The 27,571-nt window shown below is 46.9% G+C and overlaps 1 protein-coding gene across 2 annotated transcripts; it reads right to left on the minus strand.

Moving 5' to 3' along the window:
• Positions 1-861: 861 nt before the first annotated feature.
• Positions 862-27,278, minus strand: Gart (phosphoribosylglycinamide formyltransferase, phosphoribosylglycinamide synthetase, phosphoribosylaminoimidazole synthetase). Of its 2 annotated transcripts, none has more exons than XM_021184852.2 (22): positions 27,216-27,278; positions 22,862-23,045; positions 21,552-21,647; positions 21,171-21,345; positions 19,318-19,429; positions 18,695-18,763; positions 17,908-18,033; positions 16,992-17,079; positions 16,491-16,576; positions 15,975-16,143; positions 13,780-14,011; positions 10,929-11,023; positions 10,560-10,669; positions 9,993-10,191; positions 8,566-8,817; positions 8,183-8,335; positions 5,407-5,613; positions 4,400-4,537; positions 2,999-3,129; positions 2,532-2,673; positions 1,309-1,424; positions 862-1,210 (listed from the first exon to the last, which is right to left on the minus strand). In XM_021184852.2, exons 2-22 carry the CDS (start codon positions 23,004-23,006, stop codon positions 1,019-1,021), a joined length of 3,033 nt encoding a protein of 1,010 aa, XP_021040511.1. In that variant the 5' UTR covers positions 23,007-23,045; positions 27,216-27,278; the 3' UTR covers positions 862-1,018. The 2 variants fall into 2 exon arrangements, with proteins under 2 accessions (XP_021040511.1, XP_021040510.1); XM_021184851.1 differs by having other exon boundaries at positions 22,862-23,048; positions 27,216-27,267.
• Positions 27,279-27,571: the final 293 nt, after the last annotated feature.

Consider the following 27,571-nt stretch of genomic DNA (forward strand, 5'->3'; position numbering starts at 1 on the left):
TGGGACCCAGGGAAAATGGAGAGGAAGGTTTCCTCTTCCCCTGGGAAGGGGTTCCGCAACATGCCCTGCTGACTCCTCCGCCTTCTATTATCACCTCTGCTATTTTAAAGGGTATTTTGATTTCAGGCAACCGGACACATGGATTCTTCTCCGGAGACATGGTATCAGCTACTGTAGGGCAAGGCTAGTACTTAAAAAATGGGTGGAAGATTGGCTTGAAATAAAGAGCTAGAACATTAATGTACTCTGTTGTTAATCTTGAGTACCGAACATTCTAACCTCCAGGTCATAGGGTCACAGTGACTTCTAGTAGCTGGTTTCTATGTAAGTGGTTTCCCTAACCCATGGGATTTCCTTCCTATCTGCCAACCGTCCCTTCGACCATGCAGGGCGGCAGCGAAACTCTGCAGACAGTTTTTGAGACAGGGTTTCTGTGTAGCCCTAGCCCTGGCTGTCCTGGAACTCTATCTGTAGACCAGGCTGGCCTCAAACTCACAGAGATCTGCCTGCCTCCTATGTGCTGGGATTAAAGGCGTGCACCACCACATCCTGGATTGCTTAGCCTCTTCTTTTAAGGCTGCAGTTTAAGGATCTGCTGTTGTTTTGAATTTAAAGCTTAAGAGAGGTTTCAACACGGTCTCTAAGTGCCCTCAGGTGAGGAATCCTGTCGTGCTGGCTGCTTGGCAGCTCAGGGTGGCTGGCTGGCGGGTGTGGTCATCACTTGCTTGTGAGTGTGTCTGGAAGCAGGAAAGCAAGGCAAGCAGGAAGCTTGGAGATCTCTCGACTGGGTTCGTAGGTGCCCAGGATGTTGGCGGCCTAGACCTTCCCACTTCTGGATGTCTTAAGTAAATGCTAGATAAGTTTTCAATGAACCTATTTATTTAAAAAATGGCAGCGGGTAAGGATTAAAGTCTTTTTGCTAGCAGGTATTTCCGTTTGGCCATGGTCACGATGAAAAGGCACCCAGCAAGGCCCTGCCTCTCTCTCAGCACTGGGCCCACTCCTGCATCAGGACCGGTCACTGCTCCTTGGCCCAGTGGATCTTGCCATCTTCTCGCAGCTGCACAGCCCCACTGGCCACCAGCTGGAGGGCGGCAGGAAAGATCTTATGTTCTGCCACTCTGACCCGTTCAGACAGCGTTGCCACAGTGTCACCCCTCCGCACAGGGACAGCTTCCTGCAGGATGATTTGTCCGGCATCTACATCTTCCTGGAAAAGGAAGCAAAGGTTTTCAACCTTTCCAGCCAGTGTAGACGGCAGCCAGACGCTAGGTAGCTCAAAAGCTTGGTAGGGACAGATATACTCACAGCGACAAAGTGTACGGTACACCCAGTAATTGTGACTCCAGCTTCCAGGACTTGCTCGTGGGCATTTGAACCCTTAAAAGAAGGGAGCAAGGATGGGTGGATGTTGAGCATTTTCCCTAGAAAGCAAGAGAGCAGGAGTCAGAAATCTCAGGTCCTGTTTAGACTTTCAAGGAACAAGAGATAACTACAGTTACTGAGGGGATGAACTCTGGAGGGAAGGTCAGGACCGGTCACTGCTCCTTGGCCCACTAATGTGCGGACCAATGACCACACCAGGCTGCAGTCAGAGGTTTTAAGGAAGAGAACAGGGCTGGCAAGATGGCTGACGGGTACAGGGTGCCTGCCACCGTGCCTGATGACTGCGTTCAATCCCTAGGACACACATAGTGGAAGGAGGCACCTAACCCTACAAAGTGTCCTCTCACTACCACAGCATGCTGAGGTGACCCACTGCTCCATGATCACTTAGTAAATAGAGAGCAAGGAGAAAGGAGACAAAGAGACTGTAGATACTGCAGTTTTAGTGACAACGCCGTGCTTGTCATCTTCTGTGTATTATACAGGAGGGCGTGGGTCTCAAGTCTTTCTGTGGTACCAGGACCTGACACATGCTAGGTAGGTAAGTGCGCTACTGCAGAACTAGCCCCTGGCTACTGCTGCTCTCTATTATTTTATTACGAGAGCTTTGCTTGCATGTATGCCGGTGCACCAGAAATGTGCCTGGGGCCTGAAGAGGCCAGAAGAAGGTGTTGGGTCCCCTGGAAATGGAGTGACAGATGGTTGTGAGCTGTCATGTGGGTGGTGCTAGGAACTGAACTCAGGTCCTCTGCAAGAGCAGCAAGTGCTCTTGGCCACAAAATGTCTTGGTTTTTGCGACAGCGTCTTGGCTTTGAACTGATTCCATCAAGGCTGATCTCTGTCCAGCTCTCCCTTCATCTTGGGATCTTCCTCCTTTTTCTCTCCCGTTCTTTCACTCTGAGTTTGAGAGAGTATGTAATGAGCACGCTGGCCTCCTGCCTGCCTCAGCTTCAGGATGCTGGGGTTAAAGGTGTGGACTGAGTCTCACTTTTTGCTGACTTCTTGATTCTACTGACAGTAAGATGTGTCTTTAGTAATGGAGCCAGGGATTAGTGACAGCCAGTGCAGCTGAGTGAACTGCTCAGGGAATCAGTCTGGGCACTTCCTACCGCGCTGACCCCGGCCCGGGAGAACTGCTTGCTTACCGTCCCATTTTCTGACGAAGGGCCCAGAGAGGATCCTCATGAACCCTGCGAGACAGACGATGTCTACCGAGAACTCTTCCAGGACGTGGTCAACTGCAGTGTCAAACTCAACACGATTTTTATATAATTTGTGATTAATTACCTGTAACAGGAAAAAGGCAAATAGCCTATTTTCAGAGGATCAGCAGTAATTTAAACACAACCTTGCAGAGACTACACTTCAGCAGTAAAGATGTACCCACTTAGAGGGTGGCTGAGGAGCGGGCAGGATGCAAACCCAGCACCCACCCCTAACTGGGAAGTCCCACGATTTCACAAGCATCCGCGGCCTCCTGAGAGCAGAGTGTGAGTTTCAGTACAGCCTGCAGGGCCTGGAGGTGTGGGCACAGTGGTACATCCACGGCTCCAGACCAAACACCTGCCCACCAGGCCTGGCCTGCAGGAAGGCCTCTTCTGCAGTCACTCACCCTGGTGGGAATACCGGCTCGCTCTGCTCGGTCTAAGCCGGCTACGGCGGCTTTGTTGGAGATGACGAGAACAATATGTGAGGAGCTCTTAGGATCCCGGGTGCTGTCTATGAGCGCCTGGAGGTTTGACCCTGAAAAAGCAGGACAGCAAGTGAGCTGACACTTCTGAGAGCTCGGTCCTTCTTTGCTTTATCATGACCTTGGGCCTAAAAGATGTTGAAACTGTAAGAGCACCCTGCAGGACAGCCACAGCACTGGGCCACTGTCTAAAGACGATGCCTCCGACAACACACTGTTCAGGGCAGTGCTACTCGTGGCAAAAAACAGAGCTGAATGAGGTGGCCCCCCACTAAATCCCACACTAGGAAGTCTGTGGCCAGGCCAGCCCGGGTTACTTGGCGATTCTGAAAGCCAACAGCAAAGTCACTGTGGTGACCAATAGAATCAAATGTTCCCCTACCCAGGTCTTTTAATAAAAGACAATTTTAGAATATTATATTGTATTCTCAAAGGCTAAAATACCAGGTTAATAACATTCATCATTTCTCACACTTAAGAACGTACTGAAGGTGAAGACATGTAATTATTACTTCAGCTTTTAAGCTTTCCCACTATCGAGAATCCTTTATCCTTTCGTTCTTGTTATGTTTGCTTTTAAGATTTTATTTTATGTGTGTGAGTGCTTTGCCTGCTGCTCAGACTTCAGGGGAGGGCATCAGTGCCCTGGAGGTAGGGGTGGCTGTGGCTCACCGTGTGGTGCTGGGAATACGACCTAGGTCCTCTGCAAGAGCAGCAAGCACCCTCAACTGCCGAGGAGGAGCCTCTCCTGGTGGTTTCTGGAGGCAGCGTCTCTCTGTGTAGTCCTGTTTGGCTTGGAACTCACTCTGTAGACCAGGCTGGCACTGAACTCCGGAATCTGCCTGCCTCTGCCTCCCAAGTGTTGGGATTAAAGGCGTGCGCCACCAGGCTGTCCTTTCTCTCTTTCTCTTAGACATGTTTTCCCACATCCCCTTTTCTGATCCCCATCTGAGGTTCTGCTAGAGCATGCTTACTATCCAAGGCCCTCCCTGCCCTGTCTGGTCTGTGTGAGCCATGCTTACTATCCAAGGCCCTCCCTGCCCTGTCTGGTCTGTGTGAGCCATGCTTACTATCCAAGGCCCTCCCTGCCCTGTCTGGTCTGTGTGAGCCATGCTTACTATCCAAGGCCCTCCCTGCCCTGTCTGGTCTGTGTGAGCCATGCTTACTATCCAAGGCCCTCCCTGCCCTGTCTGGTCTGTGTGAGCCATGCTTACTATCCAAGGCCCTCCCCGCCCTGTCTGGTCTATGTGAGAGGTGCTGAGGAGAAGCTGTGCTCCCTGCCCCTTCTGTGTGAGCACTGAGGAGAAGCTGTGCTTTCTTTACCTGTTCCAGATATCAAGACAGCCACTCTTGCCTTCTTTTGCTGGACAGGGAAATTACTTCTCAGGAAGCCATTTGCCACCAATGACCCATTTGTTTGTATGGTTTCAATCAGATTCTTAACTCTGACACGAGGGGAATCTTCATTTCAATTATATGCATAAATAAGAACAACTATGAATTAATAGGAATAACAGAAAAACATAAGAAAACTTTAAATTATTGTATTTTATGCTGAAAGTAAAATATACAGGAACTAAAATACCAGTATAATAACATTTACCATCTCTCACTTTTAAAACCATACTGAAGGTGAACATATGTAATTACTACTTCAACTAGGAGCTACTGTAGAACACATCAGCACACTGAAGCATAGCTGCATAAAAGAATGCCTGCCTGTGTTCTCTGAAACCTGTCAGCCTTCCCAATGAGCCCATTCACACAGTGCTATGATATCCTGGCCTTGTGGGAGGCATGCGACCCAGCAAGGACACTCAAGACTGACATAGGATGCTGTTTTGAGAAGGGGGGTGGGGGTGGCTTCTACTACAGTGTAAGCTGAAGGATGTTATTATGCAGCCCTGGGAGAACCTGCCTGTAAAGAAAACCTACACAGCATTGGGTAGATGGACAGACAGACAGAAGGTATGCCAACATCATTTATAGCTATCTGAATGGCTCAGCCTGCCACCCTGTCAAATTCGGATGAGTTCTGACCAACAGAGACCTGGTCAGGGTGTTCACTCTCTAATGCTTGGGTGAGCTAACCCTCCAGGCAGAACCATGAGGTATTTTGTGTAGTAACTTTATCCTGTGCAGTGTGGCTGTGCCTGTGAGTACTACCCAGATGTCAAAGCTCCACAGTGGAGACAGATGTGTCTGGCACAGTGTAGACAGTTCATGCTGCATCTGGGTAACGACAGATGCCGTGGCAGTGGCTGGAAGAAAGGTACAGAGCTGAGTTATAGTCAAGATTATAAACCTAAAAGCCAAGAAGGAGCTGTTACCTTCAGGACATGCAACGACACTGCCTATCACCCAGGCTTCCTCCTGCTGCCGCCGAATGTCATGCAGAACCTGCTCTGCCTGGTCCTTTGACACCACCAGGGCAGCTCCAACCCCACAGTTGAATGTCCTGGCCATTTCTTCTTCAGAGAGCTGTCCTTCCTGCTGTAGCCATGAGAAGACCTTGGGGACCCTCCAGGTGCTGGCATCTTAAAACAAGAGTCACCCAATTAATCTACCGTCCCATAGGGAGTCCTAGCCAGGCCACCGTCCTGTGTAGGACAGCACTATGAATTGTCCTTCAGATCCCATTTCTGTCAGTACTGATACTTGAGGAGGTGCGTTCTCTGCTTCATGAACTTACCGGATCTTTAGAACCCTCTAACGATTTAGATGCGCTAGCAGCTGATTACAGCAGAGACTGCCACCAGTGGTCCTGAGCAAGCCACAGGGCACAAGCCAGTAAGCAGCACCCCTCCATGGTCTCCGACTCAGTTAGGAACTCCAGGTTGTGCCTTGGGTTCCTGCTCTGACTTCCCTCAGTGATGCGAGAGTTGTAAGATAACACCAACCCTTCCTTCCGTAAATTGTCTTTGGTCATGGCCGTTATCACAGCAAGAAAAACCCTAACTAAGGTGGATTTTTATTTAAAATTTCCTAAGGAGGGGGGAAGGCATCTGCAACATTCCACACAGACCATGTAGTACTAGGTATGTTCTCCAGATACATATATTCTGTGTGTATGAGTGCTCTGCCTGCATGTATGTGTGTGCACCACATGTGTGCTCGGTGCCCTTGGGCTGGAGTTACCAATGGTTGTGAGCTGCCCTGTGGTATGAGGTCTGAGTCCGGGTCCTCCACAAGAACAGACTTAGCCACGTCTCCAGCCCAGAACTGAGCTTTGGTTAGATGACAGAGTTGATTATTCGTTCCTTCTACTTACTTAGCATATCTGTATGATAACCACTTTATGTTTGTTTGAAACAGGGTCTTATCCTACAGTTCTAGCTCACCTGGGACTCCCTATGAAGATAAGGTTGGTCTCGAACTCATGGAGGTCATCTGCTTCTGCTTCCAGAGTGTGGGAACTAAAAGTGTGGGCTACCACACCTGGCCTGATAATCAGGTTTGGTTTTTGATTTTTGTTTTTTGTTTTTCTTTTGAGACAGGGTTTCTCTGTATAGTCCTGGCTGTCCTGGAACTCACTCTGTAGACCAGGCTGGCCTCGAACTCAGAAATCCACCTGCTTCTGCCTCCTAAGTGCTGGGATTAAAGGCGTGCGCCACCACTGCCCAGCAGGTTTGGTTTATTTTTTTAAACGTAATTTAAAAAATGCAATTTAGCCAGGTGTGGTGGCACACGCCTGTGATCCCAGCAGCTGTGTGGGTGCTGGAAAATGACCCTGGGTCCCCTGCGGAGCAACAAGTGCTCTTGATGCGGAGCAGTCTCTCAGCTCCCCATTAGGTTCAAGTCCACTATGGACCTGAGCGAGTTCAGAGGATTCAGCCACCACAAATGCTTGCCATGATGTCAGAGGTCAAAAGCCAATAGCAATGTAAAGTTGAAACCAACACATGTATAAAACAGATTACTCTTCCACAAGAAATGGTGCTACCGTGAAAAGTAGACATAACAATAATAAGCAGCCAAATTCCTTTTTTTTTTTTTTTTTGGTTTTTCGAGACAGGGTGTCTCTGTGTAGCCCTGGCTGTCCTGGAACTCACTTTGTAGACCAGGCTGGCCTCGAACTCAGAAAACCGCCTGCCTCTGCCTCCCGAGTGCTGGGATTGAAGGCGTGCGCCACCACACCTGGCTTTTTTTTTTTTTTTTTGGTTTTTCGAGACAGGGTTTCTCTTTATAGCTCTGGCTGTCCTGGAGCTCACTTTGTAGACCAGGCTGGCCTCGAACTCAGAAATCCGCCTGCCTCTGCCTCTGCCTCCTAAGTGCTGGGATTAAAGGCGTGCGCCACCACGCCCGGCTCACACCTGGCTTTTAAGCAGCCAAATTCTTAAAAAAAGAAAGAAGAAAAGCTTTTTGAAGCTTTCTGAAGAACTTATAGAAAAAATGGATATAAGCTGGGCACAGCAGGACATGCCTCTAATACACAGGGAAGCTGAGGCAGAAAGCTCAAGGCTAGCCCGGACTACGTAGAGAGATTATGTATGATTGAAAAAATGAAAAAGGCTCTCAGGAATATGGCTATATGGTTTAACATCACTAATTCAAAGTAAGAAACTTTTTGAATGGCACCATGATGCCAGAGTGAAAAAACGCCACTCTTAATCCCATGGGATAGATCATAGTCAATATGAACGCATTAAAGAACATTGTGTGAGGTTGTGTGGGGCATCACTCTAGAGGCAGAGCATAATCTCCATGTGTTCAAGGCCAGCCTGGTCGAGAGAGAGAGAGAGAGAGAGAGAGAGAGAGAGAGAGAGAGAGAGAGAGAAGGAGAGAGAGAGAGAGAGAGAATGAATGGATTCTAGGACAACCAGGACTACAAAGAGAAACCCTATCTCAAAAACAAAACCAACCAGCCAAACAAACAAACAGACAACTATCTCCCATGTATGACTGCACCGACTCGCACCTACCATGTATGATTGCATCACACACACCCACAGTACATGTGTGAGTGTGCATGCACTTGCACCCACAATAGTTTTTTTCCCTTCAACCTTTGTTTTCTTAAATCAGAAATTTCCTCGGGTGATCTTATCCAAATCCACTGCAGACTGCTGAGGGAGGACTGGGATGCTTTCCAGCAAATGAGCTTACCTAAATCTACTCCAAACTTCTGAGGGAGGACTCTGGGGATGTTTTCCAGCAATCCGCCTCCAGTGATATGAGCAAAAGCTTTGACACGTCCTGAACGGATGATGGGCAGCAGTGAATGGCTGTAGATCCTGGTTGGAGTTAGAAGTAAGTCCCCTGTGGGTTGGAGAGATAACCCAAAACTTAGCCCACACACAGAAACCCAAACGAGCCATTCTGAAATGAACAATGATAGGGCCTTGCATGCAGAACACATGGGTTCTGTCATGCAGTCCAGGCAGGAAAACCACGGCCAGTGCAACCCTTCCATCCTAGTCCTAGTGATCTGGGTTTCCTCCGCAAGTGCTGCTCAGAATCTCCAAGTAGGACAGCAAGAGTCTGTTTACCTAAGGTCTGATCTCCACAACCACCAGGAGCTGGGGAGGAGTACTGGAGGGAAGACCTCTCCACGATTTTCCTCACAAGGCTAAACCCATTGCTGTGAAGACCAGATGAAGCCACTCCAACAACAGCATCCCCTTCGGTGATCCTTTCTAGCTGAGGGAGCTTCTGGTGTCTCTCCATAGCACCAACAGCAAACCCAGCAAGATCATACTCTCCAGGAGGGTACATGTCGGGCATCTCTGCTGTCTCCCCACCTGGAAAGACAAGGACGTCCTGAATCCTTAGGAATACTACATTCCACAGTAGTGTGATTTCACAAGTATTTCCATGTTTGATTTTTTTTTTTAAAAGAGAATTAACATTTTGCATGTATGAGTGTTTTGTATATGCCTGGTACCCATGGAGGACAGAAGAGGGCATTGGGTCCCCTGGAACTGGAGTAACTGCAAGCTGTTATGTGGGCTCAAGGACCCAAGCCCAGGTTCCCTGGAAGAGCAGCAAGTGCTCTTAACTGCTGAGCCAGGTCTCCAGCCCTTAGTTGCTTTAGGACCACTCCATCTTCCATGCAGTGCCCTCACCTGCAGCACAGTGCCAGATCTATCGCACATACAGATAGAAGAGGGAAGCAGCAGAGCCCAGCGTAGAAGCTACTGTAGAGGCAGTTGAAAGGCAACTTTTGGCCTTGAGATCTGACTTGTCTACAGATAGAGAAGTGTATGTTTTTTTCCACTGAGACAAGAGTCTTGCTATGTAGCCTGGGCTGGCTCACACTCTCAACAGTTTTTCTGCTTCAGCCTCCAACTGCTAGGATTACAGGCACACACCAGTAGACCAACTCGGAAATGACATAGTTCAATGGAACTATTGATCTACCTAAAAATTAATTTTGCTAACAAACCCCCCTCATATATGGTAAAGCAGAATGCCTTTAAATCGAGGGTACACCCCATGCCCACCCCAGAGAGGGCTTCTCTGTGTAGCCTTGGCTGTCTTGGAGCTAGCTCTGTAGACCAGGCTGGTCTTGAACTCACAGAGAGCCACCTGCCTCTGCCTCCTGAGTTTTGGGACTCAAAGAAATGCTATCAGCACCTGGTTACATTTTTTTGTTTATGTCACTCCTGAGGAAACTACAGTTAAACATCCCAGGAGTCCATCTCCCTGCTGCAGGCCCAGTCAGGAGGAAAAAGGCCTAGGCCTGGCCAGGGAGGCTCTTGAGAAACCTGAAGATGAACCAAAGAGAAAGATAAGCCTGCCTCGTGTGTGTGTGTGTGTGTGTGTGTGTGTGTGTGTGTGTGTAAGATGAGCAGGTGGTTTTGTGCACACTTCCTTCCTGTTTGGTGATGTAAAGTCCAGCCATGACAAGGCCCGTTTAAGCTCTACATAAGAGACAGGCCGTGCAGAGGCCCCGTGGGTGGGTGCATGGTCGTACCCAGCAAGGCACAGCCAGCCTGCCGGCAAGCTGCAGCAATTCCAGCAATGACGGCTTCAGTTGTACTGAGGTCAAGCTTCCCACAGGAAAAGTAGTCAAGGAAGAAGAGGGGCTCTGCTCCCTGGGCGAGGATGTCGTTCACACACATGGCCACCAGATCCTGCCCGATGGAATCGTGCTTACTGCACAGCTGGGCAATCTGTAGAATATAAACAACCACAGGGAGTAAGCGCTACCTCTTATCTCGTTGGCTCACCCAGAGCTTTGCAAACGCCACTGCCCGTGGCGAGCTGCTCAGAGCCTCAGCACGGAGAACAGTACACTCTTTCAGGGTTGTACTGTCCCCTCTCTTCTTTAAAACATCCTTTCAGCCAATGGAACTGGAACGCTACTGTTTCAAATGTGCACCTGAGCTGCATGGTTGCAATAAATGGCTAGTCGCCCGCCATGCCTCTTTTTAGCTCATGCCTTTAAGAAGAAAATGTCTATTTGATAAACAAAATTCATTTGAAAGACAAATTCCTTTTTCTCTTTCACCAAGGCCCTTAATCACAAGTGCCTGGTTACCTTTAGTTTAGTTCCGACACCATCTGTTCCAGAGGCCAGAAGAGGATCTTTGAAACCAGCTGCTTTCAAATCAAAAAGACCAGCAAAGCCCCCGAGGTCAACGCTGCAGCCTGGGAGGGAGAGAACTGATTAAGTCCATGGATACGGCACCCTTTCTTCCTGACAATGGGTCATGTGAGGACTATCTTTCCTGAGAGAGCTCCATGGAAACAGGACACTAATCAAGCAGGGAGGAGATCCTGTCCTTGGCTTAAGAATAACTTCAAGGAAACCTAACAATACTTTGAAAAGCTTCCCTCAGCTAAATATAAGGCCCAAACCAATTCACAATACCATCGATCTATTAGCAGAGTACAGGGTCTGATTTACCTGGTCTGGAGGTGGCTTTTGCTAAAGGCTGAATTTTCTTAACCAGCATATTTCCAGCTGCAATGTCTACTCCGGAGTCCTTGTAAGTCAAGCCCCTAAAGAAATGAAAACAAAAACGAGGATATCACCTTAATGCCAGTGGAAAATATTTGAGGGGGTCTCTTTCTGTAGCCCAGCTGTCCTGGAACTCACAGAGATCCGCTTGCTTCTTCTGGGATAAAAGGCACGGACCACTAAACCATCAGGGAGAATTATTTTCACCTAAAAAAACCCTTAAGGGGTAGAGAAATGGCTCGGTGGCTAGAGCACTGCACTTACCCCAGGAATCCTGGATGGATACGGCTGCCTGCCTGTAATTCCAACCTGCTGGAGTAGAGACGGGGTTCCCAAGCAAGCTGGATTACAGAGACTAGCCAAACCATCGAACTGAGGCTGATTGAGGGACCCTCTCTCAAAGGATACGGTGGAAGAGATCTCTCTCTCTCTCACACATACACACACAGACACACACACACACACACACACACACTTGGTTTTCACATCCACTACAGTGCTCACTATGTTTTAAGCCAGTGCCTGCACCCAACAGACTCCAGAGCAGGAACAGGCAATGAAGTGTGCCTTGTACCCTTCCCAGCTGACCTGACTACATTGCCGATACTGAGAACAGCTTTTATTTGATCATGTGTATCTTGCAGAGGTAATATACTATTTTTAAAGATAAACTAAGTTTTTGAGCCAGGTGCGCTTCAGACTTGCTTTGCAGTTGAGGGTGACCTTGGGTTTTCAGGCTTCCTCCCTCACTTTCCCAGTGCTGGAGTTAACAGGTGTGCATTACCACACCTGGCTTCATTTTTTTTTCCCCTAAATTGTGATAAAGCATGCATGGTAAAAAATATGATGGAAATAGAAATATAGCATCCTATCCATTTTTAAGTCTTGTTCAACTGGGCAGACCAGTTTCCTGCAGCTGTGGTTACTATCCGTCCTTTCTCAGGGAGCAGCTCTCCATCTGACTCTCATGGCAGATCACCAGTCTACTGTTCTGTTTCTCTGTAGCAAACTCCCCATACTCCAGCCTCCACCTCCCCAGTGCACCTTCTACTTTTAAACAGAATATTTTACCACAGCTACAGTGTAGCTCTCATTTCAACTTCAGTGTGAGTAGAAATGAAATGCTAGAAAAAAATTTAAAAAATATAATTAGGGGGCTGGAGAGATGACTCAGCAGTTATGAACACTGACTGCTCTTCCAGAGGTCCTGAGTTCAATTCCCAGCAACCACATGGTGGCTCACAACCATCTGTAATAGGATCTGATGCCCTCTTTCTGGTGTGCAGGTGTACATGCTGATAGAGCACTCACGTGCATAAAATAAATTTAAAAAAATTATAAATATAATTAGGACTGCTTAGAATTCTGAAAAAAAAAAAAAAAAGATGCAAAATGTGTTCTTACTGTGGCAATACACTGCTCTGCTGGTCTTCCCATAGCCGAGAGCACGGGAGCTGCGATTGCACACTGTTTTAGAAAGCACAAGACTCATATAGAGATCAAGTGTGGGAATGGCACTGTGAAGTCATTCGTCTTCCCTTGTAGAGGAGTCTCTGGCGTTTGCGACTCGGTGACAGATGAAGAAATGTTTTTTTACAGGCAAGCTGCTGGGCCCCTGGGAAGGCTGCCAGCCAACTACTCCCTGCCTGCAGTCCAGGGCCACTCACAGGATATGCAGCCCTGCGGGGGACATCTCATTTGCTACAGTTAGGATTTAAGTCCCTCGATAGGGCACGGGCCATTGGATCTCTGTTTCAGGCCAACCAGGGTGTCACAGTGAGACTCAGTCTAAAAAGAAAAAACCAAGCCAAACTAAAGGAAAAAAACCAAATCAAACTTCAGCCTCTTAAGGTAGAGAATTTCCATTTCTCGATATTTTAAACTTATAAAAACGTATCTTTTGCTCAGGGCATAGTTTCTGAGAGATGGCTCAGTGAGTGAGCGCACTTGCTGGTCTTGCCGATGGTCTGGGGTTGGTTCTGGCACCTGTATGTTGGCTCATGGTCATCCCTAAGGCCAGCTCCATGGGACCCAGTGCCCTCTGACCTGAGGTCACCAGGCACGTGTGCTACCCATACATACACACAGGCTGCACATACACACACCACACATACACCCACGGAAGAACTTAATGAAAGGCAATGTGATATCCTTTTCTTTTTCTTGAGACAGGGTTTCTCTGTGTGGAGCTTTGGCTGTCCTGGAACACTCAGGCTGGCCTTGGACTCAGATCCGCCTGCCTCTGCCTCCCTAATACTATGATTAAAGGCGTGCGCCACCACTGCCCAGCATGGGATGTGATATTCTTTAAAAAAAAAAATCAAAGCACTCACGTGGCAACCAACAGTTTATTTATTTATGTTAATAATTGAATCAGTAAGGGATTAAAAACACTCAGGTAGTAGATAAAGGGACACACCAGGGCCTCTGATACAAGCTCAAAAACATTTAATTATGTAATAACTCAAGGAGTAACCGTCTTTATTATCTTGACAAAATTTTCAAAGATAAGGAATTGCCAAGAAGATTTTTCATTATTTATTCAAATATTGCTTTGATCAGGTTTGTGTGTGTGTGTATGTGGTGGGTGATAGTCTTATTTATCCTTGAATTTGAGATGCCCTTCCTATCTCAGCCTAGAAACAGTTTAGATTTCAACCAAAATATAAGCGAAAGTCCAGTGAGTTCCACAGGTAGGAAATGCGCAATGACTTAAAACGGGGCTTAGCCGAGTTTCCTCCCAGCCACGGAGGCCAGTTCTGACCCTGCACCCAACCGTCTCAGAGGGCATCTTTACCTGGGCCGCTGGAGGAAGGCCACAGCACGGAAGCCAATGTCCTTTCTATAAATGGCTCCCTCAAACTTTAGAGCAGCGAGTCCTTTCCTGGCCTCAGCAAGGGCTGACATGAGATTTTCCTGGACAGCTGTCACGGTGAGGACCCTGCCTCCGCTGGTCACCACTTTGCCATCTTTAAGAGCAGTGCCTGCATGGAATACCTGCAGTCCTAAAGCCTGGGCCTCAGGAAACCCTGGAAAAGAGCAGAGTTAAAAACTATTGTTCATTTCTTCTTTGTTTTTTTGAGACAGGGTCTTTACTATGTAGAGCAGGCCCCAAACTCAGTGATCCTCCTGCCTCTTCTTCCCAGGTTTGAAGACATGCTCTACAACAGAGACTCTGAAATAACATTTCATCCTATGGTCCTTGTACTGGCTGGTTTTGTGTCAACTTGACACAGCTGGAGTTATCACAGAGAAAGGAGCCTCCCTTGAGGAAATGCCTCCATGAGATCCAGCTGTAAGGCATTTTCTCAATTAGTGATCAAGGGGAGAGGGCCCATTGTGGGTGGTACCATCCCTGGGCTGGTAGTCTTGGTTCTATAAGAGAGCAGGTTGAGCAAGCCAGGGGAAGCAAGCCAGTAAAGAACATCCCTCCATGGCCTCTGCATCAGCTCCTGCTCCTTGCCCTGCTTGAGCTCCAGTCCTGACTTCCTTTGGTGATGAACAGCAATGTGGAAGTGTAAGCTGAATAAACCCTTTCCTCCCCAACTTGCTTCTTGGTCATGATGTTTGTGCAGGAATAGAAACCCTGACTAACGGCTGGAGAGCTAGCTCAGTGGTTAAGAGCACTGGCTGCTCTTCCAGAGGTCCTGAGTTTAATTCCCAGGAACCACATGGTGGCTTACAACCATCTATACTGGGATCTGGTGCCCTCTTCTAGCTACAGTGTATTCATATAAAGATAAATAAGAAAAAAAGAAAGAAAGAAAGAGAGAGAGACCCTAACTAAGACAGTCCTATTTTAAAAATTCTAGTTTCTGGGGAGTGAGAAAAAACCAGAACTCAAGTACAGTTTCAATGAGGGAGGGGAAAAATGCCTGAAGTGGCCGAGACTTAAAAGTATGGTTAGCGCCGGGTGGTGGTGGTGCACGCCTTTAATCTCAGCACAGAGAAACCCTGTCTCGAAAAACCAAAAAAATAAAAAAAGTATGGTTAGCTTTTCTTCACAAGAGGTTTCAAAGATAACTACACTATTTCTTTAACTGTGAAATAGCCAGTTACAAAGATAACCCTCTCTCATCTCCCCATCTCAGTCTCCTGTCCCCAGTGTGGTCACACCCCGGTGTGATACTGTGCTAGCCAAGGTCTCTCTGAGTGTCTGACCACACAGTGCCACCCAGCACAGATCACTTCATGCCTGCTGTCGTGTCCAATACTCTTTACTGGAATTGCTATCTCACTTCTCAGCCCGTCTGAGGAGAAATTTCATCAACACAAAGGCTCCTGGTTCAATCTCATCTTTCTGCTCCCTTCCAAAAGCACACAATTCCGAGTGTGTGAGACCACAGAGTGACAGACTTCTTGCTTCCTTTGCTGGGCAGGAGAATAAATAAAGTCCTTGAACCAAACACACCATTTGAGTACTACCAAGCTACACTATAGCACGTTAGGGACCACAGAGGTTTTTGGCTGGAAAGCACAACTTATCTGGCACTTAGTTTTCACTTATTTTTTTTAATTTTTTTTTTTCAAGACAGGGTTTCTCTGTATAACCTTGGCTGTCCTGGAACTCACTCTGTAGACCAGGCTGGCCTTGAGCTCAGAAATCCGCCTGCCTCTGCCTCCCAAGTGCCGAGATTAAAGGTGTGCGCCACCACGCCCGGCTTAGTTTTCATTTATAAACAGACTTAAAACCATTTAACCAGATACCTCATGGCCTGTTTAAAAAAAAGGGGGGGAGGTGAATCCTGCCACAGAAATCACTCTCTGGCAAGCCGTCCCCTCATACAGCAGAACGGTGTCTCTAAAATCTCAGTCGCTCATGCTAACCATGCTGAGTCTCGCCCTGTCCACCACCCTGACTCTGGGAAGGTGGAGGTGCTGGGCTGTAATGGGATCACACTGGAAAACTGACCGGGTCACTCACACTTCCTGGAGCAGGAAAGGGCATGACTGGCACCTGCTGTAGCTAACGGCCCACCTGCTGCTCCTCACCTGTAATCTCCATGCCTTTGGTGTAGGCTCCAGGGTACCCCTTACTCGCCATGACGACAGTTACGGCGCTGTGGTTTTCTAGCCAAACAGGCAGAGATGTGCTCAGCTGGCCATCCAAGGTGGACTGCATCACTTCATAGAGGTCACTTTTAAGAAGTGGGAGGATGACCTGGAAGGACAGTCAAGTCAGGAGGAGGACAATGGGCCTTCCGTAGCCTCCCCTTCTCCATTGTTCCTGCCGCACTCACAGGGCACTCAGCAGCGAGTGTTTCAGGACTGAAAAGCGGGGAGAACAAAACAGAGCTTGTCTTCTAAAGAGCAGCTGTTTATTACTGCTACTGCTGTTGTTGTTATTGTTATTGCTATTCCACCACCATTGTCTAGTCTGTTTCTGTAGCCCTGGCCGTCTGGAACTCACTGTGTAAACTCAGAGCTCCATCTGCCTCTGCCCCAAAAGTGTTAGGATTAAAGACATGCAGCACCACAGCAGGCAGCGCTCTATGTATTGTTACCCACCTGGCATTCCGGATCACCAAAACGGCAATTAAACTCCAACACTTTTGGGCCATCTTTGGTCAGCATTATACCAGCATAAAGAATTCCTATATTAAAAAAGAAAAGGAAAAAAAAAGGAAGGAAGTCAGTCAGTCTGTAACAGCATGGGGCAACAGCGCATGACAACTCTAAACCCTAGACCATGAACTGTCTCAGGGTGTGTCCCGTGCGTCTGAGGCCGGCCTTGAGCTCATTCTGAAGCTGAGGATAGCTACCTCCATATCCCGGGTACTGGGATTACAGGCGTGTTCCGCCATGCCCAATTTCTGGTAGTAGAGCTAGAACCCAGGGCTTTATTAATTCTAGGCAAGCATTTTATCAGCTGAGCTACAACTCTAGTCCTAGAATACAAGCCTCTCATACTGAACATTTCAATGTGATTAGCGTCATAGAAAAGAGAAAATACGTTCTAGATAAAGCAGAGATTTACTGTAAGATGCCCTGTGCCAGCAGCCTGCTTACCTGTGTACGGCATACCCTCCTGCTGCATGCCGTCTACTGCTCTCTGAAGAATAGTGTTCTTAATTTTTACTAACAAGTCCTTAGAAACCTGGGAACACACAGAAACCTTTAAATGGAACTTTTGTTTTAAAAATTATTTTAGGCTAGGGATTGAGGTGTATTCCATTAATCTGAATATCTGGGAGGCAAGGGCAGGTAGATTGTGAGTTTGAGACCAGCCTGGTCTATATAAAGAGTTCCAAGCCAGCCAGGCCTTGTCTAAAACAAAGACTTCTTACCTTGACCCTTATCTTTACAACATTCAAGGCCACAATGGAGACAAGAAAAGGAACTGACCAGGAACAATGGCCAGTCAGGGTCCACTTTCACTTTCCCTCAAAAATTCACCAGACACACCAATCGTACTGATTCAATTAGCCTGCCCACCCGCTCCGTCCAGTAGGAAGCCAGCGGCAGTCACTGTCTTGCCTCAGCAGGGCTAAAAGTAGCTTGCTCAGAATTCCTCAGACACAATGCCAACATTCAAAGTTTTCTCCCCGTCTCATGCCCCTTAGGAATCCCTCTGGTACATTCTACCCAAAATTTTAAGCCTACATATCTATGGATATGAGTTAGTAAATTTAATTGAGGAAATTAGGGTTACAGACAGTTCTTTCAAGATCACTATTACCAAAGCCCATAAAAGACACTTGCTTGCTTTTGCTGGGGTTTTTTTTGTTTGTTTGTTTTTGAGACAGAGCTTCCCCATGTAGCCCTGGCTGTCCCTGTACTCAGAGATCTCCCCTCTTTGCCCCCTCTTTGCTGGGATTTAAGGTGTGTGTTAGCTCTTCTCAGGCTCTCAGAGGCGGTTGTTAGGGACCGGGAGAACTTTTCAGCTGAGAGAGTCAAGACTGTGCATCAGCGCCATGCTCAGTACCTGAGGTGCTGGGCAGTAGGCTCCCATCCCCCCGGTGTTGGGGCCCTCATCTCCATCCAGCAGTCGCTTATGGTCTTGTGCTGGGGGCATTTCGGCCACCGTCTTCCCATCAGTGAAGCACAGGCACTGTGGAGAAGACAAATCAGTCCAATCAGGTTAAATGAAATGTCAAAAAGTCAAACAGTCCTCTTCTGAGAGGACAAGGCTTCATTTCTGAAGCAACTCAGATGGCCAGAGCCAGAAGACCTTGGATGTCCACCTTGTAAAGGGGATATCCACATTTGTAGCACCAGGGGCAGACGTAGGTTCCACCCACGACAAAGATCAACCTCCCTGCTGTTGAGACCGCCAGCACTCATACTGTATTTAAGGTGCACGTGCTGTGTAATAAGTGAAACAAAGACCACAAACGTATAGAGAGAGCCACTGTGTCCACGTGTCCCCACCAAAGCATAGACCAGTGGGTCTCAACCTGTGGGTCATGACCCCTTGAAAGAGGGCACACGTCAGATATCCTACATTTCGATTCATGACAGTAACAAAATCAGTTATGAAGTATGAGAAACACTGTCACATTTGGGGATCACCACAACATAAAAGGGCTGCAGCATATGGAGGTTTAGAAGCACTGCTGCAGGGGACGATGGAGAGAGAACACACCTGTTGTCTCAGCCTCCTCAGAAACTGCTGCGCTCCTGTTCTCACAGGAAGCTGCCAGAGCTAAGGATTTTTTGGGGTGGGGATGGTGACAGGAGTCTGCTAAAGGCACAGGGGTGGTTATACGTACAGACACTTCTTCCCCTTCCAGAAACTCTTCCACAACCACGGTCTCACCAGCTGCTCCGAAAGACTTTTCCTAATTGTAAAAATAAAATCCTTGTAAATTATAAAGCTTTTAATATTTACCAAGTGGACTTACAGAACTATCTCCCATTTGAGCTATGAAATACATAAGCATCAGGATTCTTTCTTGTCTCAAGACTTAGCATGGATTTTTCTGGTCTTTCCTGTGACAACAGGCACAGATGTGACGGACACATTTCTCAGTTTGCTGAGGTAATTTTATGATCATCACTTCATCCTTATTCCTGAAGATGACCATGTAGCTTTGTTCACACACATTAGACCAAAGCCAGTATGTGAAAATGGCTTTCTCTAAGCGGTTAAGTCACAATCATCAAAGTAGATTCGGAAAGCAACATTGTATCTATCCATCCCCGGCTCTACTTCTAAGACTTGGCACACACTGGGCAATGCCTTTGTTCTCAAGGACTTGGAGAGGGAGCTGTAAGACCTTGTAAATCTGTCACACACAGTACAATGAGAACTGACACACTGAGGCCCACTCCAGAAGCCTGCAGCGTCTGCCAGTCTGTATACACAGAGAACCTCTCAGCAGCGTCCACCTACTTGCATGATCTCCTGTACAGCTCTGCAGGCCTCCGCTTGGCTCTTGGCCACAATCACCCCCTTCCCTGCTGCAAGGCCACTGGCCTTCACAACCAAAGCAGGAAAGTTCGCGCTGTAAGGACAGGGGAGCAGTTAGTGGTCTGTGCTTTTTAACAGAATGGTTTAGCAAAATTGAAAGGGACACAAAAAGGTGACACCAGCATTATTTCAGGTACTTCTTGCCAAAAATTTTTTTAAATTCCTTTGTAATTTTGATCATAAAGCATGCACAATTTTGCTTTTTCCACATATAGTTAAGTCACATAAGGAAGAATCATTTAAAAAATAAGCAGACCCGTAGAACAGATAATCTTTAAAATACAAAGCCAAGCCTCTCACTTACGTAAGGGATACTGCTGTAGGAGACTAACACTGGCAGACACCCACAGACCATTTCTAGAATACACAAAGCAATGGTGTGGGCTGGAGATCTGGAAGGAGGCTTAGCCAAAGTAAGTAACAAAGCTGTCACTTACCCGAGGCGTATGGGTATGGGGTGACAATAGTCAGTGTAGGAGCTGGGCAGTGGTAGCACGCATCTTTAACCTTAGCACTTGGGAGGCAGAGGCAGGTGAATCTCTTGAGTTTGAGGCCAGCATGGTCTACAGTGACAGCCAGGACTACACATCTAATCCTCCCTTGCCCGCTACCCCTGGAAAAAGAGGAGCCTTGCAGGATGAAGAATGAATAAAGATCTAGGGTCAGCGAGGTCCTGGAACCCACGTGGTAGAAGGAGAGAACCTGACTCTTACAAGCTATAGTCTGATACAAGGGTAGAGTCGTGTGCCCGCGTGTACACGCACACTTGCACGTGCACACACACACACAGAGTAAATAACAAATTCAGAAACTCTGCTGGGTATGGGGGGTTACGCCTACTATCCCAGCACTAAGGAGGCTGAAGCAGGAGGACTGCCGTTAGTGTTGCTGGGTTTCCTCTTAGAGATCTCTCAATAGTGAAGACATCAACATACAGTCTACAAGATTATTCAAGAGAAGCACGCACAGAATGTTTCTTTTTAAATTCCTTCTCCTTTTGGTTTGGATCCATGTAGTCCAGGCTGGCTTTGAACTGACCCTTTAGCTTCTACCTCCCAAATACTGGAGAATCCGATCTTATTTTAGTAGCATAAAGGAAATGAGTTATTTTATTGAGAGTATATTTCCATAATTAATTCAATATAAACCTGTGAAAGCCTAAGAAGTAAACATTTTTTTACTCTTTTTGTTTGTTTTTCTTTCTTTTTTTTTTCTTTTCTTTTTTTTTCTGAGACAGGGTTTCTCTGCATAGCCCTGGCTGTCCTAGAACTCCCTCTTGTAGACCAGGCTGGCCTCGAACTCGGAAATCCACCTGCCTCTGCCTCCCAAGTGCTGGGATTAAAGGCATGCACCACCACTTGCCTGGCTTCTTCTTCTTCTTTTAAACATTTATTTATTTATTGTATGTATGTGAGTACACTGTAGCTGTCTTGAGACACACCGGAAGAGGGCATCAGATCCCATTATAGATGGTTGTGAGCTACCATGTGGTTGCTGGGAAATGAACTCAGGACCCGTGGAAGAACAGCTGGTGCTCTTAACTGCTGAGCCGTCTCTCCAGCCCTGTTTGTTTGTTTGTTTTAAGACATGGTTTTTCTGTGTAGCCCTGGCTGTCCTGAAACTCACTCTGTGGCCTCAAACTCAAGAGATCCACTTGCCTCTGCCTCCCAAGGGCTGCCTGGCAACATTGTGGTTTTTTTTTTTTTTTTTTTTTTTTTTTACCACTAAAGTGACTTTATAAAATACCTGCCCTTCAAAGGTGACCTTCTGCCCACCTGGTAATAAAGCTGCAGGCATCTTCAGGGTTGGTGAATGCTTTCCACTGTGCAGTTGGGATTTCATGGCGGTCCATAAACTCTTTGGCAAACTTCTTACTGGACTCTAATTGAGCTGCTTGTGCTGTGGGGCCGAAGCATCGTACTCCTGCAGAGGTCAGGTCCCCAACAATTCCTACAGAACCAAACAGAAATCTAGGTGGTCCAGGGTCTCCATGGACTCAGACCGAATATGAATTATGATTAGATTAAACTTTAAGGGATGAAGCTCCTCTTCTCATGTATTTTATTACAAATCCTTGTGGACAAGGGAGTCAGAAGCAGTGATCTCTGGTCTTCTGTGGGCCCCGTGTATGTTCTCACAGTGAGACACAAGGTTACCTGCAGCCAGAGGGGCCTCTGGTCCGACAACTACGAGTTCAATCTTTTCATCTTTGCAGAACTGAGCGAGGGCACTGTGATCATTGACAGAGACAGCTGCAAGCAGAAAATATAAACTCACACATGTGCAAAAATAGCCCCGGTTAATGAAATAAACTAAGCACTAGCCTTAGTAAGGTAATTAAAAACCAAGTTAATTGTTGGTTTGCTTCTGTTGGTACAGTTAGTAATTTCACCATAAGAACCTCCAAATAGTGCATTAGGTTCAAGAAAGCTTTGCAGCAGTTGAGTGACTCTCAATATTATAATGCGACTGCCCCGTCCCAGTGTTGGTCACAGAGTAATCAGACAAGCCCAGACAATACACTCAGAAACATCCTTTAAACGTCACTCAAAGTTTATTGAGAATCAACTGTGTATTAGGTACTGTGGTAAGCCCTGCGATTAAGATGTTACAACAACCTAGGACCCTTAATCTTATGATACTAATATATTGCATTAATACGAGCCATAGCAAATACGGACAAAGTCAGCAAATCTGCTCTAAGGCAAACTGGGAGGCTAGTTCTGGTCGAGTCACGAAGGGTCTTTGAGCTGTTTAAGCAAGGAAAGCAAGAAAACAGTGTAAGAAAACTCTTCTCCGTGTCCAGACACAGCTGGGCCTAGCTGGATTAACTCCATCAGTATAGCAGAGGTAACAAGCGAGGGCACCCCTCTCCTCAGCTGCTGCCAATGGCAGTTAGTTTATGATAATCCCGGGTGATTCTGATGGGTGTCCCTACAACTGCAAGTGCATAGACACAGACGAGCCACTTCTCTAACACGCATACAATACCTTGTCTCTAGACAAAGCACCTCAGAGAAGGGGGTATTTCCTTATTATTTCTGTCTTTCTCCTGATTCCCTTCATAAATATGATGTGGGGCATTGGCTATGGTACAAACAAGGTGAAACAAGACAGGTCTTTGTAAGGGTAAGATGGGGGGTGGGGGCTTGGGTTCTATCCTACATCCTGCAAACCGATTGAACCGATTATCAATGGGACCAGCATGCACAACTCTGAACACATGAATCTACATACACCTTCAGTCCCCACCGTGCACGTGTTGCCTTTTCGGTCACAGTGGCTCAGAAGGCTTAAGGGACACTAAGCTTTATTCCCTTCATACACTCACTTTACTACCTCAAAAATGTAAACTTAGAATGCATTCAAACTTAAATAGAAATACACCTTACTAAAGAGCATATGTGAGCCGTCTTTTATTATCAACAAATATTAACCACAGTTCCCCATTTTGAAACATAATTACCAGTATTGGAGATCTTCCCAGCGCACGCGGTGCCTGCATTTCCTGGGGCAACCAACACTTGTTTGACATGAGGAGACTGTGCGAGTTTCCAGGCTAGGGTATGTTCCCTTCCACCACTACCAATGACAAGGACTCGGGCTGCCATTGCTGTCTCCGAAGCAGGGATTCAGAAACAAAATGCAACCTGCTGAAAGTAAACCATAGGCGACATTTTACATCACATGTATTTTGAAAAACAATCTCTCTTTTTTGGTGGTGTTTTACTTTGTTAATTTTTTATGTGTGCTGGTGTTTTGCCTGCATGTATGCCTGTGTACCACAACTGTGCTGTGTTCATGCAGGCCAGAAGAGATTGTTGGATCCCCCGGAACTGGGGTCGTATTATAGGTGGTTGATAGTCACTAGTTGCTGGTAATTAAACCCCAGACCCCTAGAAGAACAGTCAGTGCTCTTAACCACTGAGCTGTGTCTCCAGCTATTCTTTTTGTTATGAGAAAGACTTGCTATGTTGCTGAGGCTAGTCTCAAACTCATGGGAACCCCCCTGTTTTAGCCACTATCCAAGTGTTGGGATTGCTACCATACCTGGCTGTACAAATCATAATTTATAAATAGGATTTTCACATAATCATTTGTTTTCATACATGTGACATTTTCATCCAGAGATTCATTATTTAGAAATCCCTAAATTGGGATTTAGGCCAGGCGTGGTGGTGCACGCCTTTAATCCCAACACTTGGGAGGCAGAGAGAGGCAGGCCAATTTCTGAGTTAGAGGCCAGCCTGGTCTTACAGAGTGAGTTCCAGGACAGCCAGGGCTACACAGAGAAACCCTGTCTCAAAAAAAAACCCAACCAACCAACCAACCAAACAAACAAAACCCCAAACAAACCCAAAACAAACAAAACACAAAACAAAACTAAAAACCAAAAACCAAGAGCTAGAGAGATGGCTCAGGTTGCTCTTCCAGAGGACCTGGGTTCAATTCCTAACATTTGTATGGTGGCTAACAACCGTTTGTAACTCTAGATCCAGAGAACCTGACTTTCTTTGATGTCTTCCTTGGGCACAAGAGACACATACATGCAGGAAAAATATTCATAAAATAATAAACTAAAAATTCAGACCCCCCCCTCCAAAAACCCCTGGGAGGTTAAAATTGGAAAGCTATGACCATCATAGTGACCAGGAAAAGTGGGCATGTGCTAAGAAGGTGGACCCACTTACAGAGACCACACACCTCCGTAACCGTAAGCCTACACAAACATCTTTTCCCTGTAATTTACCTAGCCTGTCATATCATAACAGCAAGCCCAACAAACCGATCAAAAACCTGCATACTAATACAGCCCCTTATGTGAGAAATAACCTACCAACACCCCTCCTCTTTTGGAAGATCTGGTAATCATTAACCCTTAACAAGAAAATGGATATCGATATTTGCTTCTTCGTTCAGGACATGGGGTCCTGCTACTTTGCTTACCCTAGGCCTGAATTTCTGAGCTCAAGAGATTCTTTTGTGCTGGTGTGTGTTGGCACATTCCCTTAATCCCTGCACTCAGGAGGTAGAGGCAGGAGGATCTCTGAGATCTCTGAGTTTGGGGCCAGGCTACAGACTATAGAGTGATCTCTATGACAGCAAGAACTGCAGAGAAACCCTGTCTCCAAAGCCAAAGGAGAAGAAGAAGAAGAAGAAGAAGAAGAAGAAGAAGAAGAAGAAGAAGAAGAAGAAGAAAAGAAAACACACCAGATTCTTGCCCCAGTCTTCAAGTAGCTGGGATAGCAGGCATGTGTCATTCATTATACCCAAATTTAAACCTTGAGGTGGCACAGAGAACAGGCATTAACAGTACACAATTCCTCTGTCAAGGGTCAGGAAATAAATATATTTGAGGGCCATCTGTGCATTGTCCAAACTATGAAGTTTGTATTGTAATGTTGACAGGACATAAGTGAGTGTACATCACCCAGAAGAAGGATTTATGTCCACAGTGGGCAGAGGTCCTTGCCTAGTCAGCACTCTAGGCAACAGGAAGCCATTATGCACAGCAGGGCCATAACAAAGTAGCATATTTTGGGCACTGCAACTTCAACCAGTTTCCCTTCAACATTTTTCTCCCTCTGTATCCCTGGTCGACTGAGAACTTGCTACAGCAGGCCTCAGGGCTTCAGCGTGATCCTCTGGCCTCTGCTTCCCTAGTGCTGAGATTATACGCACGTGCCACCACATCCGGCTCCTCCCACCGGTTTTGTTTGGTATCCATACAAAAACAAGTGGCAAAATCATTTGTTTATTGTCTACAGCTTGCAGGCTTATGATTTGAGATCTTATGGGAGGCTCTAGATTGGAAATCTATTAGAAACCACAATTAAATACTAACATCTCATTTGAATACAAGCACTTGTTAAAAGTTTAGTTCTTAAGAATTAACTGAAATAATTCTTTAAGAAAAAAGGTGGGGCTGGTGAGATGGCTCAGTGGGTAAGAGCACCCGACTGCTCTTCCGAAGGTCCAGAGTTCAAATCCCAGCAACCACATGGTGGCTCACAACCATCCGTAATGGGATCTGGCGCCCTCTTCTGGAGTGTCTGAAGACAGCTACAGTGTACTTACATATAATAAATAAATAAATCTTAAAAAAAAAAATATGTTAAAAAAAAAAAAGAAAAAAGGTGGAGCCGGGCGTGGTGGCGCACGCCTTTAATCCCAGCACTCGGGAGGCAGAGGCAGGCGGATTTCTGAGTTCGAGGCCAGCCTGGTCTACAAAGTGAGCTCCAGGACAGCCAGGGCTATACAGAGAAACCCTGTCTCAAAAAACCAAAAAAAAAAAAAAAAAAAAAAAAAAAAGGTGTGTGTGTGTGGGGGGGGGGGTGGGGCTGGCTCAGTGGTTAAGAGCACTGATGAGGTCCTGAGTTCAATCCCCAGCAACCACATGGTGGCTCACAACCATGTGTAATGGGATCCAATGCCCTTTTCCGGTGTGTCTTCAGACAGTTACAATGTACTCACATACATAAAATAAACAATTCTTTAAAAAAAATTAACTATGACATTAAAATATTGTATATTACAAAGTACCCAGAAATAGGAAGTACTAATTTGCTATGTGATGTAACTTCATATACCTAATTGATACCTATTGCTTAGAATAGAAGTCTTGTGTTCAAATTCTAGCACCGATAAAAGGGGGGCGGGGGGGGGGGGAAGCAAAGATATTATCAAGATATTTACTTATGTAGAAGATGGTTACGGAAAGAAGAAAACTGAAATCTGTAAATTCTAAATTGATCCTTTATTTTGGGATTACTTTTTTTTTTTTTTTTGGTTTTTCTAGACAGGGTTTCTCTGTATAGCCCTGGCTGTCCTGGAACTCACTTTGTAGACCAGGCTGGCCTCGAACTCAGAATTCCGCCTGCCTCTGCCTCCTAAATGCTGGGATTAAAGGCGTGCGCCACCACTGCCCGGCGGGATTACATATTCAAAGAAAGCCCGAGCAGACTGGTACGGTAGTCCATCAGATAAGAACACTTAGTTCTCTTGCAGAGGGCTGGGGTTTAGTCTCCCAGCACCCACACGGTGGCTCACAAACATCCTAATCTGGGTCTGGAGACTGAATGCCTTCTTCCGGCTTCTTTGGGGCGTTCATTGTATGCACGTGGGCACAAACATACATGTAAGGGACAACGCTCCTACACATAAGATAGACTTTAGTTCAATTCTGTGTCATTTTCTTAGAGAAATAGCTGAAGCCATTAAACTTTTTGTTAAATCTAACTTGAATAAGAAAGCAGTGCAAGAGGACAATTTTCATTTTACTACTCAGGGTCTGTGAAATAGCAGGACTGGTCTCTTCACCAGGAGCGGCTGGGTGCCTGGGCTCCGCTGTCAAGGCCTTACTAGCCGGGAGACTCGGAGAGTCTTTTGTAACTTCTTGGGTGTCAGTTAACTAACAGGCAATTTATACCGAGATTAAGAGAATAGGGTAAGGAGAGAATAAAAGAATCGGTTAAAACCACTTCCAAATATTTGTTTTGAAAAAGTAGAAACTCAATACGAAAGTGGTCCAGGTAAACCGTTAGTTACTGTGATAAAACCAGAGCGGATAAAAAAACCATCGGTGTACAGGGTCTGTCTTTACAAGGCAGAGATGCACAGAAACCTGGACCCGGCCTCAGAATTAGAAAGCTGGGAAAGAACTACCTGGCCGACCTCCATCAAGGCCGTGCAAAGCACGTGGCCTTTTCGCCAGCCACGCCAGTTTCAATAGTAGCACCGGTCGCTGAGGTTAATTAAACCCATGGTCAAAGCGTTTAGGCAGTCCACGCATCATCTTAAAAACTAAGGCATTCACGCACCTGCAAGCCCCGCCACGCAGCTGCCGCTCGCACCCGCCGCTCGCACCCGCCGCTCGCACCCGCCGCTCGCACCCGCCGCTCGCACCCGCCGGAAGTTGGCCCGGGGAATCCAGCGCGCCCGGGCCTCTGCCCCGCCTCCGATGGGCTCTGCTGCTCATTGGCCGCGGCCCGCCTGGGTCCCCGCCCGCGAGGCGACCCGTGGGGGTTCCTCCCGCCTTAGGGTGCGGTCGGAGCCCGCTGCCTAGCCCGGCTCAGAATCCCTGGCACCACGATTAGAGCTGATGATGCTCGTCAGGGGCTGCCACTTAAGGTCCCCGCGTTTACCCCAGAGCCTCCTGCACTGGGGGCAGAGCCGA

Source organism: Mus caroli, unplaced genomic scaffold (assembly GCF_978045245.1).
Source record: "Mus caroli unplaced genomic scaffold, Mus_caroli_1 scaffold_17, whole genome shotgun sequence".
Lineage (NCBI taxonomy): Eukaryota > Metazoa > Chordata > Mammalia > Rodentia > Muridae > Mus > Mus caroli.